Source organism: Ranitomeya imitator, chromosome 2, assembly GCF_032444005.1.
Source record: "Ranitomeya imitator isolate aRanImi1 chromosome 2, aRanImi1.pri, whole genome shotgun sequence".
Lineage (NCBI taxonomy): Eukaryota > Metazoa > Chordata > Amphibia > Anura > Dendrobatidae > Ranitomeya > Ranitomeya imitator.
In genome coordinates, this window is record NC_091283.1 from 622,782,257 (window position 1) to 622,802,993 (window position 20,737).

At 42.2% G+C, this 20,737-nt stretch overlaps 1 protein-coding gene across 1 annotated transcript in view; it reads left to right on the forward strand.

Moving 5' to 3' along the window:
* The window catches only part of TOM1L1 (target of myb1 like 1 membrane trafficking protein), a 199,952-nt gene that overhangs the window by 90,873 nt on the left and 88,342 nt on the right, over positions 1 to 20,737 (forward strand). Inside the window, exons 6-10 of the mRNA XM_069752503.1 lie at positions 525 to 605; positions 2,347 to 2,463; positions 9,306 to 9,439; positions 11,702 to 11,756; positions 12,148 to 12,301. Coding sequence (XP_069608604.1) covers positions 525 to 605; positions 2,347 to 2,463; positions 9,306 to 9,439; positions 11,702 to 11,756; positions 12,148 to 12,301 — 541 coding nt within the window. The remainder of the gene's footprint in view (positions 1 to 524; positions 606 to 2,346; positions 2,464 to 9,305; positions 9,440 to 11,701; positions 11,757 to 12,147; positions 12,302 to 20,737) is intronic.

Below are 20,737 nucleotides of genomic sequence, written 5' to 3' on the forward strand. Positions count from 1 at the left end.
ACAATATGTAAAATAGATGAACATGCAGTATATACTACATTCTTCTATCTTTAGCTAACTTAACAAATGTATGTTCAGATGAACTTTGTCACACCACTGCGCTGTTGAGCCATTGGGTATCCTGGATGGCTTATTGTCCGTCTTTGATGTATCACCTTGTCAACAACTCATTTTCACCCATAGAACTTTTTCTGTTTTGCACGTGATGAAGATAAAACAAGCAAAAAAAGCTGGACTCTGCTCTAATCTGCATTTTTTAATGTCGCTGTTATGGTCCCCTAACGGAAAATGACTGTAGTCCTGGATCTGTCCCATGAAAGGCACCAGTAGTGCATGACAGCCATCATAGACTATAATTGGGTCCGTCGGGTTCTCTGTGCTGTTTGTCCTGACAAACTTGTGCAGTGTACTGTATCTTAGAGAATGTCACAGACAGAAAAAGGTGCAAATCACTACAATAAGACAATAAGAACAGCAAATAACTTGAGGAGATAAAGCAATGTATTTTTTCATCTGATTTTCAGGGCATCAAGAAAGTTATTTGCGATAGAACTACTACCCCATCATTTACAGATAAGTCTATGCAGCAGCTTTCATCTGAACAGGTACTGTCTGTATAACAGGGGGGTTTATTAAACCTCTACTTAGTTTTCATAAGCTATACATTGTTACTCTCCTGATATAAGCCATATAATATGACTGTCCTGACATAAACGATATATTGTGACTCATCTGATATAAACCATACAGTATACTGTGACTATCCTGACATAAGCCATATATTGTGACTCTCCTGACATAAACCATTTATTGTGACTCTAGTGACATAAGCTATATATTGTGACTCTCCTGACATAAGCCATATATTGTGACTCTCCTGACATAAACCATATATTGTGACTGCAGTGACATAAGCCATATATTGTGACTCTCCTGACATAAGCCATATATTGTGACTCTAGTGACATAAGCCATATATTGTGACTCTCCTGACATAAGCCATATATTGTGACTCTAGTGACATAAGCCATATATTGTGACTCTCCTGACATAAACCATATATTGTGACTGCAGTGACATAAGCCGTATATTGTGACTCTCCTGACATAAGCCATATATTGTGACTCTCCTGACATAAGCCATATATTGTGAATCTAGTGACATAAGTCAAATATTGTGACTCTCCTGACATTAGCCATATATTGTGACTCTTCTGACATAAGTCAAATATTGTGACTCTCCTGACATTAGCCATATATTGTGACTCTTCCGACATAAGCCATATATTGTGAATCTCCTGACATAAGCCATATATTGTGACTCTCCTGACATAAGCCATATATTGTGACTCTCCTGACATAAGCCATATATTGTGACTCTAGTGACATAAGCCATATATTGTGACTCTCCTGACATAAGCCATATATTGTGACTCTCCTGACATAAGCCATATATTGTGACTCTCCTGACATAAGCCATATATTGTGACTCTCCTGACATAAGCCATATATTGTGACTCTTCTGACATAAGCAATATATTGTGACTCTTCTGACATAAGCCATATATTGTGACTCTTCTGACATAAGCCATATATTGTGACTCTTCTGACATAAGCCATATATTGTGACTCTCCTGACATAAGCCATATATTGTGACTCTCCTGACATAAGCCATATATTGTGACTCTTCTGACATAAGCCATATATTGTGACTCTCCTGACATAAGCCATATATTGTGACTCTTCTGACATAAGCCATATATTGTGACTCTCCTGACATAAGCCATATATTGTGACTCTTCTGACATAAGCCATATATTGTGACTCTTCTGACATAAGCCATATATTGTGACTCTCCTGACATAAGCCATATATTGTGACTCTCCTGACATAAGCCATATATTGTGAATCTTCTGACATAAGTTATATATTGTGACTCTCCTGACATAAGCCATATATTGTGACTCTTCTGACATAAGCCATATATTCTGACTCTTCTGACATAAGCCATATATTGTGACTCTCCTGACATAAGCCATATATTGTGACTCTCCTGACATAAGCCATATATTGTGAATCTTCTGACATAAGTTATATATTGTGACTCTCCTGACATAAGCCATATATTGTGACTCTCCTGACATAAGCCATATATTGTGACTCTTCTGACATAAGCCATATATTGTGACTCTCCTGACATAAGCCATATATTGTGACTCTCCTGACATAAGCCATATATTGTGACTCTCCTGACATAAGCCATATATTGCAACTCTTCTAAAATAAGCCATATAATGTAATGTTGGTACTGAATGTTACTGCATCAAAATGTTTTCTGTTCTATAGATCGGTAAACTGTACAGTGAACTGGATATGGTGAAAATGAATATGAGAGTCATGTCAGAAATCTTGCTTGAGAACACCCCGGGAGCAGAGCTACAGCAAGACATGGACCTCTTGCAGGTATCTTCTCGTTTATGATTAGTGATCAGGATGGCCTACTGTCTGTGGTTCAGCAATTTCTGCATTATTGCACTAGTAGTTGAAACCAACCACACTTGTATTCTTTATTGCTTTATTATTATTATCTTTTCTTTAAAGGGAACCTGTCACCTCCAAAATCGTAGATGAGCTAAGCCCACCAGCATCAGGGGCTTATCTACTGTACAGCATTCTGGAATGCTGTAGATAAGCCCCCGATGTATCCTGAAAGATGAGAAAAAGAGGTTAGATTATACTCACCCAGGGCAAAGATACGTTTTCTGGAGGGCACCACAAAATACATACGGGGATGCATCTCCACAGGCTCCCCTCAACTCTCTTGGCCGTACCAGTCTTTGTCTCGCCGGGTCTGTATAGTGTTTCCAGCACCTCCAAAGATCGAGGCTCTGTACTTTTCTATCTTTTGCCCTCGACTTATTTTCACACCCATATGATATTGGGAGCATTTGTTCCCTCATATAAAGAGTAGGGTCTGCACTATTAGGGTGGGCCTCTTTTGCTGGTTCTTTTGGAGGCGTTTCAAACTGGTTTACATTAATGTATTATGCTACACTGTCCAGTAAGGGGATCTAGGCAGTATTATACTGCTGTTTTTCTAAATGATTTTCTGCATTTTTGCTTATGAATGTGCAATATTAGTCTTATGGGATAGTGCATTCTGCATGATACGCATTGATATCTTGGTAAATATTTCTATGTTATATATGTATGTTATGGCCTGTTGAGGGACAGCCTTAGGCTTTATCATAAGCCGCCTGGGTAGTTTATATGTCTATGACTTTTTAAATGCTTTTATTGGTACTTGTCTGTTGTGAATTCAATAAAACCTTTTGTATTTTGTAGTGATCCCTGTTGTGGTCTTTAGCTTTTTCTATGTAATAATAATTATAATCACTCAAGGGAGGTCCCGCTGCGGTGGGCATCACGGTCCGGTCCAGGGCCTCCCATCTTCTTATGATGAAGTCCTCTTCTTGTCTTAACGCTCCAGCGCAAGTGTACTTTGTCTGTCCTGTTGAGGGCAGAGCAAAGTACTGCAGTGCGCAGGCACCAGGAAAGGTCAGAGAGGCCCGGCGCCTGCGCACTGCAGTACTGCGCCTGCCCAGGTGAGTATAATCTAACCTCATTTTCTTATCTTTCAGGATACATCAGGGGCTTATCTACAGCATTACAGAATGCTATAGATAAGCCCCTGATGCCGGTGGGCTTAGCTCATCTATGATTTTGGGGGTTACAGGTTCCCTTTAAGCACCAGGGCACTGTACATATGAAAAAAGTGCAAACAGGATTTATGACACATAACATATGTTATATACTCATGTTATCTGCAACAAAATTGTACAGTTAGTATGAAGCGTCTCATACATAGAGCTGTGTTGCTGGATTTTCTGAATAGTTGGGTTTTCTAGATGCTTTAGAATATTTCAAATGTGAGTTTTGGTGTAGCAAGTATAGAGTATAAGGGATCTACTGGATAAATCGTAAGCCCCTATATACATTAGACTAATGTTGGCCAACAGTCTATGTGTATTGGAGCCCTGGACAATTGATTGTTGGGAAAGTAAATGATCCGACATGTCTAATTTCAAACTAGAGATCTTTTTGTTCTCCTTGAGATAAGCCACCATCAGACATGCCTCGAAGAGAACACAGGAGTTTTCAGCCTAGCGAGTGTGCATGTGTACGGGAAAGAATGCCGAGCTAGCTGTTGTCCGAACGATCAACCCAAACCATTGTACAGCCGTCTAATGTGTATGACGGCTTTACAGTTGGCTGTACTGTATGAGGAGTGAACAAGAGCAGACCAAAAAAGAAGGTTGTGGGAGATTAGATAATTATTAATTCTGTACCCGGGTTTAAATAAACCAAGACTTGAATTGCACCCACACTGTGGTTCTACATTTGAGTATATGGATGCTGAGTCTGCCCTGGTCCTGTCTGCTCCTCATCTTGGATATGGAGGTTGGAAAAAAAAATCTCACTGCACCTTATCTGTTAGCTACACCTCCATTCGCCTTATGTGGAGACAGAACATGGACAGCTTTGTAAGTCATTGTTAGTATTTTTAACTCAATTCTCTGGCTAATGGATATCCAGTGAGCAGATTTACAAGGAGGAGTGGCAAAGTAGTAATAAGGGAAGAAGTAGATTAACTATGCAGTGGAGTTGAGGTTGGATTTGAAGGGTGTAAAGGTGTGAACTGGAAGGTCACTAAGGAAAATATTGCAGCAATCTAGGCAGGAACTGATTAGGGAATGCACTACAATTTGTGTTGACTTAAAGTTAAGGAAAGAACAAACTTAAGGAAAGTTTTTAGTCGGAGAAGGCGAGAGGTAGAAAACATTTGAATGTGCAGTTTAACTGACAGGACAGACTGAGATAGAGATGGGCAAACCCGAAAAGTAAAGTTCGGCGTCCGTACCGAACACGTACTGTTCTGGCATGGACACCGAACATGGACTTCACCAGGGAGTCCGTGTTGCTGTTCAGGTTCGGCAGCCCGAACTCCGTGTGTTTGTTGTGCTGTCATGTGCATGACAGCGTGGCAAACAGCGCTTCTGATCGGCGGTAAAATCATCCCAGCTGGTCAGAGAGCTGCGATTCCCACTCTGTCAAAAGAAAGCGCGAACGCTCAGCTGTGATCAGAGATATAAAGTTTACCTCCGGTCACTGGTATCAGCTGATGGGACAACTGCTCCCATCATATGACACCTCCTGCCGCTAATAACAGTGAGAGCAGGAGCAGCAGATGGGAGTATTCATCAGCCGATCCTGTGTTGTAAATAAATAATTTAAAAAAAAATGGCATGTGTTCCCCTGTATTTTTGCTAACCAGCCAGGCAAAACTCACAGCTTGGGGCTGCAACCCTCAGCTGTCAGCTTCAGCAAGGCTAGTTATCAAGAGTAGAGGGGTCCCCACGCTCTATTTTTAATTATTTAAATAAATTATTTTTAAAAATGGTGTGAGGTCCCCCCCATTTTTGACAACCAACCTTGCTAAAGCAGACAGCTGGGGGCTGGTATTCTCAGGCTGGTAAGGGGCCATGGATATTGCCCCCCCCCCCAGCCTACAAATAGCATCCTGCAGCTGCCCAGAAAAGGCACAACTATTAGATGCGCCAATTCTGGCGCTTTGCCCAGCTCTTCCCACTTGTCCTGTAGCGGTTGCACGTGGGGTTCAATAACTTACAAAGTTATTTTCCTTCTATTAAAGCTCCTAGACCCTAATGTACACCCCTAAACTCCCCTAGAAAAGTATGGTGACCCAAAACAGTATGATACCCCATCTGCGACCCCTACAAAGGCCTCCATGCAGTATAATGGGCCTACCTACAGTATAATGGACCCCACATCTCACCACACTGTATAGTGGCTGCAATTAGTGCTCCAAACAGTATAATGACTGCAACACAGCCCTCCACACATTATTATCGACCCCACACTGTATGTAATTGCTGCATACAGTATAATAGCCCTCACATAGCCCTCCATAAAATATAAAGTCTCCCACATAGCCCTCCAAATATTATAATGGACTAATGGCCTATACATAGCCTTCTATATAGTATAAAGAGCTCCACATAGCTCTCCATATAGTATAATGGGTGTCATATTGCCTTCAATATAATATAATGCACTCCACAGTCCTCCAATTAGCATAATGGGCCCCACATAGTCCTCCATGTATTATAATACACCCCTACAGTTTTCCCATATAGTATAATGCTTCAGTCTGAGACCAGTGCTTTGAGCAGAGGAAGCTCTTGTACTTCTCAGACTCTGAATATACAAATCTTAGGCTTAGGGTCTGTTCCTCACAGCATATCTATGCTGTAATTACCTGTTCACTGCAAGAGGTCCTACTTCAATAGAGTTTAAAATGTCAGCCCTCTCTCGCTCACATCCCCAGTTATAATTAGTTTCTCACTCCCCCAGTTACACTTAATCCAATATGTTCAATGTGAGTACAATATGTCCCCTCTCTGGAGATGTCTTAATGGATTTTGTTTTTTCTCTGCGACATTCCATATAGTATAATGGATCCCTCATAGTCCTCCTAATAGTATAATGAACCCCATAGTCTTCCATATAGTATAATGCATATTTTCCTCCATATAGAATAATGCACACAACATAGTCCTCCATATAATATAATGGACTCCACATTGCTTTTCATATAGTATAATTAACCCCCAATAGTCCTCCATATGGTATAAATCACCCCCATAGTCCTTTATTTAGTATAATGTACCCTGTAGTCCTCCATATAGCCTAGTGCCCTCCCCATCATCCTCCATACAGTGTAATAAGCCCCACATTACCATTTATATAATATAATGGACTCCATATAGTCCTTCATATAGTATAATGCACTTCCCATAGTCCTCCATATAGTAAAATGCACCCTCACAGTCCTCTATATAGTATAACGCATTTCCCATAGTTGTCCATATAGTATAATGTCTATATAGTATAACGCATTTCCCATAGTTGTCCATATAGTATAATGTACTCCCCATAGTCCTCCATATAGTATATGTACCCCAAAATTCCTCCATGTAGTATTATACACTCCCAATAGTTTTCCATATAATATAATGCACCCCCTTTGTTCTCTATATAGTATAATGCACCCCTTAGTACTGCATACAATATAATGCACAGCCCATAGTCTTCCATGTAGTATAATGCACCCCCATAGTTCTCCATATAGTATAATGCACTCCCCATAGTCTTCCATGTAGTGTATTGCACTCCATAATCATCCATATAGTATAATGCACCCAATAGTCCTCCATAAAGTAAAATGCCCTCCCCATAGTCTTCCATATAGTATAATGCACCCAGTCATAATCCTCCATATGTTATCATTCACCCCATAGTCCTCCATATATTATAATGCACCCTCCATAGTCCTCCAAACAGTATTCTGGTGACTCTAATGTATTCACTGACTAAAAAAAACAAAAAGACATATACAATATTCACCTCTCCGCCTTGTTCCCCTGCTGCTCCGCTCTATGCAGCAAGATCTCTGAAGCTTTGTCTTCACTGCTCGATTGCCGCACTGAGACGTCAGATCTCAGGCACAGAAGGAGAATGATAGAGTAGGTAACGGACAGCTCCCTCTTTCATCATTGCTTTCAACTGTATCAGTATCCAGGATGCTGATACAGGTGAACCTGCGTTGCCAGGTGGGGGCCGACTCACTGGCCCCATAGCGGCCGCAAAGTCTGCCACCATTGGCAGTATGCCACTGCTTTCAACTGTATCAGCAGATTTTAGCTTCAACATGAAGTTGTATGGAATATTGTCTGTATGAGTATATTCATGCAAAACGATACACTGCTTTAAATTATCACTCCGGTGGTTCTTTTTATTGCAACACCACTTGAGTGGTGCAACTAGTCTAAGTTCGCTACCACTAGTATTATCCTTACCAGCCACCATCTTCAACTTTTATCAGCGCCACTCCGGTAGGTCTCCAGCAGGTTTTGATCTGTTGTATCGCTCCAGTGTTTGCTCAGCAATCCATACGTCACAAGTCAGTGTAAGTCTATGAGATTCAGACGAGGCCCTCATAGACTTACATTGAGAGCGTGTAACTATTACTTCTGACTTCAGGTCAGTCAGTAGATGCAATCACAAGATGGTGACGCCAGGAACAGCTGAAGAGAGCAGCTGCTTAGCATAATCCTAGGGTCAGAAAACATAGATTTGTGGAACCACTCCAGCGTTGAAATAAAAAAAATGCTGATAAAGTTTGTAGTCATGTACTGTGCAGTGCAAATGGAAAATTCATCATGTGTTTTTTTCCCTTTAAAGGGACCCTGTTATGTCCAGAAAGACTATTTACCTTTACCTGCAGTAAAAAGATAAGTTAAGGCTGAGTTTCTGGAGCTGCAGCTACAGGGAAAAAAGTGAACTTATATCCTCCCTGCAGCCACTTTGTTGCAGTCATTGGAGAGCATGCTGTAAACTTAGATTGGCTGCCTGCTTTTCACACACAATCTGCACACATACACTGTGGAAAAGGCTGTCATTCAAAGTGCCAGGGAGTGATTACAGCCTCATTCACTGTGTAGTGGGCAGTGATTGTAACCACACCCTGCACTGCCCTTATGAATGGAAGCGAGTGTCCGCACCGATGATACAATATCATTTTTTCCTCCCGCCGCTGTTCTAGTAAAGCATGCAGCCCTGATTTTAACGCTATGGGATGCGGATTAACCCTATATCTGGAGACAGTATTTTTGGATGTGGCAGGCTCCCTTTAAATAAACTTCTCTATCCCACATCTATCCCTTTCTCTAACCTTTCATGTTCAGCAACCCACTTTCTTATTTGAAATTCCTCCGGTTTCATCCTTTTATCCCATAGTCTATATTTCACCCTCCTCCTGTTTCTCGCTTCCTAGGTTGCTTTTCCCTCTGCAGACACATTTCTTATCTCTTGTGAATGCAGTCTTCTCTGTAACAATGTGGGAAGCACATTCTCTTATTAACACCCAGCTCCTAGCCCGGCATTACCTCCTGTCCGCTCACATATAGTCTAGATCAATGGTAGTCGCACTGCTTTGTCAGCTTACACAAGTCGCTCTCACTTCTGGGCCTCCGGCTCTACAAATGAGGATGCAGGATTGGAATTCATATCAGAGGCAGCAATTTACACTACCTGCATTGTCAGCAGTGAAACCTTCCCATCGTCACCCCATACAGTATTTACTTTGACATCTCCCAACAAAGAAATCTCTATGTTACTATCATGTCGCTTATTAAAGCCTGATCTCTGCTGAAATCTAACAGGAGCTGGAAAAAGTTTGCCGGGAAATGCAAGCCAGGATCTTACAGCTTTTGGAAATTGTACAAAATGAGGATGTAATCATTGAACTGGTGCAAGTCAATGATGACTTGAATAATATTTTCCTGAGACACACAAGGTAACTCGTTTACATTTTTATTATTTTCCTTCCGACAGCTGAGAGCGTTATCACTGCCATGTGATTAAAATTACGTTTTATTTAATAAACTTGCACTCTACTGTCCCATATTTTGCGTAAATTTTATTTTTACTTTTGGCTTTTCTAAGCCAATCCCGACCAGCATCTCCAAAACAGGCGGATCTTGGATGAGACGGGGCGTAGCAAGGGCCGTCCAAAACTTTAGTGCCGTAAATTATGCCAGAAATGTATTCCAGACCCTTCAGTTTTAAGATGTGCCAAATTTATTTAAGAGGCATGTGCCAAGGCAAAAGTCACTGGCAGGGAGCAGGATGTAGCAGCTGGGCCAGGAGCAGAAGAGAGAATGATAAATGCAGGGATGTGTGACTTCCTGTTTCTGCATAGAGCAGAGAAAAGAGAAGTATTAAGCTGGGTAGAAAGGAAAAATGAGCAATTGTAAGTACACAGCGCTGTATAATACAGTATGGTGATTGCAATATAGTAAGAGGATAAAAACTTTGATGGGAGTGCTTCTATAAGATTGGCATGCAGAATGCCAGTTTTCATAAATCAGGCCCATATTTTTTTTTCTTACTTCACTAGGGTACTAGAGTACCATTGCACAAAAAAAGTGACATTTCAAAAAAAGTTGCAAATAATCAATTATCAAGAAATCCACAAAAATGACGAAGACTGGAAAAAAAACTAGCATAAACAATGTGCAAACACCAAAGTAGAAATGCCTGAAATCACAACGTTTTCTTAAGTCACAAAAAGAACGATGAATTGGAGCCTTAGGCTTCATAATCTGCAGCCCAATTTCATCAACCGCCATGAACTAATGTGATAAATCTACGGAATTTTAAGACTGTCCAGTATAAACTTAGAGTGACTAAATATTGGACAGTTTTAATAAGGCTGGACAGACATCTGTCTGAGATGGTTTAGTGAATCCTGCATTGAGCAGGAGTTTGGATACAATGACCCTGGAGGTCCCTTCCAACTCTAACATTCTATGATTCTATGAGTCTGTTTGTAAATGTATTCCTACTAAATCGACAGTCGGTACTGAACTTAATGACAAGTGAAAACATAGTATTCTCAGCACTGATCAGCTTACTATTGTCAAGAAAATGAATTATTAGGCCCTGATTCATCAAGAGCAGTGATTTTACTGGGGCATGTTGGAGTCAGACACTCCTGATGCCGTGGCATTCACCTCCATATGCCTAACCACAAATTTTACATCTGCTCATTTTCGCATAGGTGGGAGAAACAGGAGTGAAAACGTCAAAACTCGGACAATTTTTTACAACGTTTCAAAGAAATTTAAAGCAGAATTCTGGCAAGATTGCATTGAATATTCGGTGTCATTGTTTTAATAAAATTAAAGGGAACCTGTCACCTGAATTTGACGGGACCAGTTTTGGGTCATATGGGCGGAGTTTTCGGGTGTTTGATTCACCCTTTCCTTACCCGCTGGCTGCATGCTGGCCGCAATATTGGATTGAAGTTCATTCTCTGTCCTCCGTAGTACACGCCTGCGCAAGGCAAGACTGCCTTGCGCAAGACTGCCTTGCGCAGGCGTGTACTACGGAGGACAGAGAATGAACTTCAATCCAATATTGCGGCCAGCATGCAGCCAGCGGGTAAGGAAAGGGTGAATCAAACACCCGAAAACTCCGCCCATATGACCCAAAACTGGTCCCGTCAAATTCAGGTGACAGGTTCCCTTTAAGCCTAGAGAGTAGTCCTATTTAGCTGTTGTCTCCAAACCTTCCCAACTCCTCCCTGTGGTCTGGACTGTCGGCACCAGCAATGAGCTTTGTCATTGTGTCCAGCACTGGAACCATCGATCAATGCCAATAACTTGGGACAGGCCACTGGGCACCAGTCATCTAACACATACTATTCAAGAAAGCAAAAAGCAACATTTTGACCCCAGGCTATTGCAGAGTTTGATCTGGCACTGAGAATTAGGGATGCCAAAGCCCGTACCCTCACCAATACTATCTTGTGATATGTTTCTGTGTCAGTAAAGCAGATAGAAATGTCTGCACACACTTTGAAGATTAATTTCTAGATGCTGTTTTCACTTCGATACAAGTTAGATTTTGTTTTATATTCTCACTCCTAATAAACCATCAAGCCAAGACCATCTTATCTAAATTATCCACTGGTATCTTGTGACAGTGATTAGTTATGCTGTAATTAGTTGCATATTTTTATCTTTAGTATAATTACCGCTTTTGCGCATTTTAGGTTCTTACGCAATAGAAATAACCAGATGACGAAAAGCAATCAAGATCAAAATGTGGTAAGGCAGTCACATTACTGTAATATTCTGCTCCTCTTTTTCTATTTCCTAAAAACGTATGAATAAACTGACAAGTAGGTGTTACCATTACCGTTAGGGGTGTGTCCCTACGCAGTTTGCTACTGTCAACACTGATTGGATAGTGACAACGGGCACACCCCCAACTAGTAACATCGAATTGTCAATTTAGACAGAGGAAAATCGCATTGCAGAATTCTAAGAAAAGACGCTTCCGAGTTTATGCATTAAAGATCGTATGATAATATTCTAAAACGACTACGCAGAGCAGAAGAACAACTTCTTTTATAAAATATTGCAATAATGAATGAGTATTCTTATTTTGATTGATGTGAGCCATTTGTATAATGTGATATTCACATTGTCCTTTCAGAGTGGGGTGAATCAGCCTTCAGCGCCTTCAAGTGAACTCATTGAACTAGACCAAGTGCCTAAACTACAGAACCAGAGTAATGGCTACCCTCCATCTGCTGCTGCTCTTCCTGCTTCAGTGCCAAGTGTGAACCCTCAGCAAGCTCACATTTTTGGTAAGGCTGGTTTCACATTTGCGTTTTTTGCCGCTGCGTTTTAGCGCAAAAAAAGCATGCGTTTTTTTTCTATACTTAACATTAAAAACGCATGCGTTTTTTTGCATGTGTTTTGCCGACGCATGCGTCGTTTCTATGCTTGCGTTTTGTTGCGGAAATACAACCTGTAGTAATTTCTAGCGGCGTTTTTTGCGGCAAAAAACGTATTGCTGTCTATGTAAATGCATGAGTTTTTAAGCACATGCATTTGCATGCATTTTTAAACGCATGCATTTCAATAGAAAAACACAAGAATACACACTGATAAGCCACCCCCCAACCCTAACCCTAACCCTAGGGATCCTAACCCTAACCCTAACCCTAGGGATCCTAACCCTAACCCTAGGGATCCTAACCCTAACCCTAACCCTAAGGGTAAGGATCCTAACCCTAACCCTAGGGGTTAGGGTTAGGATCCCTAGGGTTAGGGTTAGGGTTAGGATCCCTAGGGTTAGGGTTAGGGTTAGGATCCCTAGGTTAGGGTTAGGGTTCGGGTTAGGATCCCTAGGGTTACTAGGGATCCTAACCCTAACCCTAGGGATCCTAACCCCTAACCCTAGGGATCCTAACCCTAACCCTAGCTATTTCTGTTTATAGTGGGTTTTCTAGTTGATTTTGATGATTGGCAGCTGTCACACACTTCTCATCATGCGTTTCAATATCGCAAACGCAGGAAAAAACGCATGTAAACGCGTCAAAACGCTGCGTTTTTTTACCACATGCAAAATCGCATGCGTCTAAAAAACGCAGCGTTTGCACGCGTTTACATGTGTTTTTTGCACCACCTGCGTTTGTGTTAAAAACGCTGCGTTTTTTAACGCAAATGTGTAACTAGCCTAAGCAAGTATTAGTTTGGTCTTATCATAGAAATATGAAGCCCAATATGTCACGAAAGAACAATCTCAGAATCCCTAGGATCCGTTGAAGCGTTCCTGAGTTATTACATCATAAGGGGACGCTGATCAGAATTGCAAAAAATGGCCAGGTCATTAAGGTCAAAATAGGCTGGGTCATGAAGGGGTTAAGAAAACAAGAAATAGAATTGCAGTATTTTTTTGTCCATTTTGCCTTCCAAAGAGTGTAATAAAAAGTTATCAAAATTGTAAAACTTACGCCTCTTAGAATATTGTAATGCAAAAACAATTGCTTTTCATTTCTGTGCAAGAAAAAACATTTAAAAAAATATATACATTTCCTCTGGATAAAATTGTATTGGCGCACAGAATGAAGTTAATACTACTGTACTAGCCTGAGTACATGTGGGGGTTGCCTGGTTGCTAGGGAATCCCCACATGTAATCAAGCTGTCTAGCAGCCGCAAATCATGCAGTTGCGGCGACGAAAACTAAATCTCGGAGCAGTCACAAATACTCGGAGATCACCCAAGCGTGCTTGGGAAAACCCGAGCAACGGGTATATTCGCTCATCACTAATAACAATGAGAAATAACACGGAAAAAGTATTGAACACGATTACTGAAATGTATTTAATACTTTGTACTAAAGCCTTTGATGGTGATGACAGCTTCAAGATGCCTCTTATACGGAGAAACTAGTCGCATGCATTGCTCAGGTGTGATTTTGGCCCATTCTTCCACACAATCACTCTTCAAATCCTGAAGGTCCCGTTGGCTCCTTCTATGAACTCTGAGCTTTAGTTCCTTCCGCACATTTTCCATTGGATTCAGATCAGATGATTGCCTTGGCCATTCTAGCAGCTTTATTTTCTTTCTCTGAAACCAATTGAGAGTTTCCTTGGCTGTATGTTTGGGATCATTGTCTTGCTGAAATGTCCACCCTCATTTCATCTTCATCATCCTGGTAGATGGCAGCAGATTTTATCAAGAATGTCTCAATACATTTGTCCATTCATCCTTCCTTCAATTATATGAAGTTTGCCAGTGCAGTATCCTTAAAAATCAGCCCCACACCATGAAGTTCCCATCTCCAAACTTCACAGTTGGTACGGTGTTTTAGCATGGTGTGTATAATGGCATCCAAAGAGTTAAAAGGTACCAAAGTACACGTTTGGTATCACCCAGGCGAGAAGGACCCAACCTTTAAAACTTTCATGTTAGTTAACCCCTTCAATGAACAACGTAAAATAAATAAATAAAAACGTGGCAAAAAACATACCGCCTATAAAAAGTGGAATGAAATGCAATCAAAAAGTTAAATGTAAAAAAAAAATGGTACAGCTGAAAACGTCATCATATCCTGCAAAAAAAACCATGGTAGAGCGGAGACATAAAAAGTTATATCTCTCAAAATATAGCGCTGCATAAAAAAAGGATTTAAATTTGGTATTGCTGTAATCGTACTGACTCGAAGAATAAAATTGTCTTATCAATTTTACCACACGGTGGATGACGTAAAAAGACCCCAAAAATCAATTCCCGAATTGCTGATTTTTGTTCATTCTGCCTCCCAAAAATTGGAACAGAGATCTATCGAAAAATGTCATGCGCAAACAAATGGTACAAATAAAAATGATTTTTTTTTTTTTTTAATTTAATGACAGCAAGCAGAGATCATTTTTAGAATCTTCATTGACTGAATCCAGAAATCACATTTAATTCAAATAAACTCTATGAAATCCACCACAAAGAAATATTAAAGCTTTTTAAAACCACTCATTGTCAGGTGCCAGTGTCGCAGTCCATGCACGAATCGTAAGAGAGGCTGCAGGGTTCTTTAACAATTAAACTTCCAGCCTCTTCCATACCTAATCAATAGAGGTCTGTGTCCTCTTCAACGGGCCGGATAATTGGGCCCCTTAGGGCAGAAGAACGTCCTGACTTAGTGCTCAGGGACCGGATGCATATAGTACATGCTGAGTAAGCTTACACGTAGCTGGAATTATAATTAAACACCACATACTTGTCACATTAGAGAGTGTAAATGCCTTGTCCTTGTCACATTGTGGAGTCGCGGTACAAATAGCTGTCATAGAGCATATCCGTTCTAATGTAATGAGGACCTAGTACCGTGAGTGTTCCTGCTCGCTTATTAACTGATGCAATACTACAACCAGTCAATGCTGCAAGGCATTTGGATAGAAAGAACTAAAAGCTTTTTCCTCTGGGCTGAATTTAAAGGGAATCTGACAGCAGGTTTCTGCTACCTAGTCTGAGAGCAGCGCAATGTAGGAAAAGGGTCACTTAGTTTACTGTGTGACACAATCAGAGCTCTTAGGCTATGTTCACGTACCCAGTAATCATCCATGAGAACGAATCCAGCAGCAATGCATTGGCAAAAATAGTTTTGCAGACACAACCTTTTTTGTACATTTTTAAAAAAACTGATTTCAGTTGGATCCGTTTTTTTAGCAATGAAGTCAATGGAAAATTGATTAGCTAAATAGCCATCCATTTTCTTCCATTTCAAACTGATCCAGTAACACAAAAATGGATCCTTTTGAAATGAAAGAAAAAGGATGGTTGTTTAACGGATCCTTTTTCCATAGACTTGTATGTAAAAAAAAAACTGATCCGGTTGAAATCATTTTTTTCAGGATGGCAAAAAAATCGTGTCGGGACAAATTTTTTGTCTACGGATTGCTGCTGGATCCATTCTGAGGCTGTAGTCACAATGGCGACAAAAAAATCGGATGCAATAAGCTAGCGTGACTCCAGCCGAACAGATGATTACCGAACATGTGAACAGAGCCTTAGATGTATCATGTAACAGAGCTTAGGAAGCTAACTCTGCCCACTCTAGGCTCTGTATGTACATTGTCTATAGACAGTGAGCTGCTTATCACAAGAGGGGGCATGGTCGGACTGCTTGGCACAAGGCAGCTAATCAAGCAATGATAATGTCCTTGTGATACAATCCTCACTGTAAGTAACTGCACACAGCTGTTACATAGTGACACATAGCTGAAATCTGTGTTTTAACCCCTACCTCAAGCTGACCTCAGATTATATAACAAAAACATGCTAACAGATTCTCATTAAAAGTGCTTTTAAAGGGGCGGATCTAACACCATCAATGAGGGTCGATTAACTATATGCAAGTGCAGCGCCCCAGAGTCTTGGTCGTTGCAGTAATGTTGCTCTGCCGCTAAGGGGAGTGATGTTATGTCTGATTGCACTAAAGGAGTTCCACTGACCAGGTATCACAGTCACACATTACACTTCACACTCCAGCCACTAGGGGGAGCGAAAGGCACTATGTATTAGGCCACTCCTCACACTGGTAAAACTAGGGGTCGGATAGGAAGTTAGAACAGAACGCAGCCTGGGAGAGCTCCAGGGAGGACCTGTCAGGAGTGGGTTCCTGGCAGGTACCTAGCAGAAAGGACAGAACGTTACGGAGCCGCGCCTGCACTACCTTGCGGCGGCATCCTAAGGAAGGACACAAAGCAAAGGATATTGTGGAGAAGTGAGAAACGAAATCGCAGCACAAGGCGATATCCAGTAGGAGCCGTGCCCCGAGATCGGCAACATCCTACTGAGGCGCGTAGCCGGTGGCCGGAACACCGAGGAAGTGACAGACTCCAAGCATTACTTCGAACAGCGGCAGGACAGTTGATTTTAGGTTGGCTGTCTACCTTACATCACCTAAGCAGACATAGGGGGCAAAGTTGGTGAGGGGCGTCTCTAGGGTCCCAGAATAGCTCCGAGCCTTCCCGTCAAACGGGTGCGTCCTATCCACACAATAACTTGGGGGACGGAGAGCAAGAGAAAGAACAGATACGAAAGTTGCGAGGGCTATCCCGAATGCTCAGCAGGGAAGAACTACAACACACAGGCGCTAGTTGGTAGGCACTGATTTCCACCTGCAAAGGGAACTCTGGATGTGCCTTCGGACCGGCCGGACTCAGCCAGCCCTGTTAGCAGTGCTCTGGATTGCGGATCCCGAAGCCTTCAGTAAAAGGTAAAGAGACTGCAAGCCTGTGTCCTCGTTATTAACTGCGCCTCACATCATCGCCACCTACATTACTGGGAAGCCCTGGGGACATACTTCACCTGTGGGAAGGTATACCATCTAGCTGCCATTCCATCACCCCAGCAGAACCCCTAGCAGCATCGGTCATCCTGACCGTATAACACAGGTGGCGTCACGAACCCTTGACAAACTACATCACCCTTTCAATGGATGCCCCTTAGCAGGGTCCCGACCGGGTCCAGCCACCGTGACAACCCCAGCACCGAGACAGGGAGGACCGGTACCGAGTACACCGCGGCCCTGTGTCTGGGGGCGCTCCACAAGTGCTTGTATACAGGCCAGCCTGTTCAATCAGGTTTATTCAGATGTCTGTGTAAATCGTTTCTAGATCAGACCACAATGCACAGATTGCCACAGGCTTCCCAACTCAAGTGTGGCAAGTTGCAACTTCATATATTTCTATGAAGCTGTCATGCTCGGGTCGGGAGACTCCCAGCCAGTCTGTGCATTGCGGTCCGATCTCAGACTAAATTATACAGATATCTGATTGCACCCTTAGAGTTAGTGCAAATTAATTTGCTGGACCCAGTCCAGCAGCCAGGTTGGTAATTTCTGGCCACTGGACAAGAGAAATAAGAACTACCTCCTACATCCTGGCATCTATGGCTCTTCTTTGGGTTAGCTAGCCTCATGTTCCAGGCTGTCTAATAAAAAGCAGAACCATTGATGCTGGCAGGTAACAAGCGAATCTCCCGCGCCCATTCAGTGGCCAGAGATTACTGACCTAATTCCTGGATTGAGTCCTGCAAATTGATTTGCACTAGCTCTAATACTGATGGGAACAGAGAATACAATCAATATGTCCCCATATTACAGAATAATGTGATTGACAGTGTATCCTATGTGTGCATTGGATGATGTGCTGCTGATAATGCTGAATTTTATTCCGATATTAAAGTTTTGATCACCTGACGAATGCGTGTTTTCTGCATTTGTCATTCAGCACTGGCATGCTAACATGGGCCGATAATCAGGAATGGCTATTCTTATGAAAGCTCATTTACCAATTTTTAATCCACAATCAGTGCTTTGTGATAATTTTCATGATACAGCACATTAGGTTTAATTGCAGTCCTGTGTAAAATTGCTGATAACTGTTAACATTTCTAGGCCCACGCACCAAGTGCACGTGCTTTTGGTCCTTCAACCAGTGCCATTTATCTTTAGGTGTCAGACTACCATGGCTCTAATAGTCAGTATCATGCAACTTGTGGAGAAGTGTTTACAAAGGCATGATGATATCATAGGCTTAGTGTACTGTAAGAGGAAGCAGTGATATTCCTGAAGATGCCTTGCGGGATTTGGCATCAGTGAAGAGAGACTCCCATCTGCTAGTCAGATAAAATCAAGTGGATCCAATTGGTGCTGGAAGATTTGCAGGGGGAGTGACTTTGTGTGCTGGACCTCATCAGGTGACCCAGATAAGAGAGTTCCTTGATATAAAAGCCCTGAGTGCCAAGCTACAGGAAGATTTGGTGCCAGAGAAAAGAGCAGAGCAGACGCACTTCCGGAATGTCGCTGAAGCTGATGTAATAGGCCCCAATGGGAATTCTGCCACCAAGAGGTCAGTCACTGCCTGGCAAGACCCAGATTCCATTCATGAGGAGAGGACTCCAAGTTCCATCTGAGCTGGTCAGGAACGGGATTCACGCCCCACGTCGGCCAAACCTCAGAGACCGGGCATCGCCTGTCAAAAGCCAAGAGCTCATATCTTTTCTGCACCCAGCCCAAGAGATTTCTGCTGACGGTCAAGCCAAGAAGGTCCTTGAGGGAACTTCAACAGGAGAGGCACGACTGCGATTGCAAAGGAACAGAGTGAATGAGCAGGGTCATCACTTCCTGCTATAACCTTCGGTAACGGGGTCGGCTGGAATTAAGGCAATAGATTGGGAGGGGACTTGGGAGGCTCAGCGCACTATAATAGACTATGTCAGAGAGAAACTTGAGTCCTAGTGGGAAAACCCAGCGACCCCCGCTAGAGACAGATTGACATGGAGAACTCACGTGGTGACTTCCCTGAATGGGGCACCACCTTTGCTTAAGCTATACAGCGAAGGACTTTATCTGACATTCTAGGCTTAATGTTATTTGTTTAATTTTTTACTTGCTTTGTTATTGTCATTAATTGTTCAGAGTTAATTTAAATTACTATAAAACTACTACTGCCTTTAATAGTAATCCCTAATCCATTTAAAAATCCATAACCCATCTCTTTAATCTATCACTAACTTTTGGTACCTTCCCCTCTGCTTTCAAACATGCCACAATCACACCTATCCTGAAACAGCCATCTCTTGACCCAAACGCTATGTCCAGCTACCGCCCCATATCTTTGCTCCCATTTGCTTCCAAACTACTTGGGCAGCACGTCCATGCTGAAATTTCCTCTCACCTTGCAATGCATCTCTCTCTTTGACAGCCTACAATCTGGCTTCCGTCCCCACCATTCCACTGAGACTGCCCTGACCAAACTTATGAACGACTTACTTACAGCCAAAACTAACAGACAATTCTCTATACTCCTCCGTCTAGACCTGTCCTCTGCCTTCAACATAGTTGACCACTGAATACTACTACAAATCCTATTTGCCCTATGCTGGATCTCCTCATACCTTACCAGCCGCACATTTAGCATTTCCTACTCCCATACTACCTCTTCATCTTGCCCCCTCTTTGTTGGTGTCCCTCAAGGCTCTGTCCTAGGACCCCTTCTCTTCTCAATCTATACCCTTTTGCCTGGGACAACTCATAAAATCCTATGGCTTCCAGTATCATCTATATGCCGATGTCACTCAGATCTATCTCTCTGGCCCAGATGTCACCTCTCTGCTGTCCAGAATCCCAGAGTGTCTATCAGCCATATCCTTCGTCTTCTCCTCTCGCTTCCTCAAACTCAATGTGGACAAATCTGAACTAATTATCTTTCCTCCATCTCGCACACCTTTCCTACCTGATCTATCTATCACAATAAATGAATTCATACTTTTCCCTGTCCCTGCCTTGGAGTAACCCTTGACTTTGCCCTGTCCTTTAAATCGCACATCCAAGTTCTCGCCACCTCCTGTTGCCTCCAGATCAAAAATATTTCCAGAATCCGTCCTTTCCTCAACTCTCACTCTACCAAAATGCTTGTTCAAGCCCAAATCATCTCCCACCTTGACTACTGCAACATGCTCCTCTGTGGCCTACCTTCTAACACTCTCCCACCCCACCAGTCCATCCTTAACTCTTCTGCCCAACTAATTAATCTCTCTCCTCGCTAGACTCCTGCTTCCCCTCTTTGAAAATCCCTTCACTGGCTCCCATTTTCCCAGTGTATCCAGTTTAAACTACTAACACTGACCTACAAAGCCATCCATAACCTGTCTCCTCCATATATGTCCGAACTAATCTTTCAATATCTTCCCTCACATAATATCCGGTCCCTCCAAGACCTCCTTCTCTCC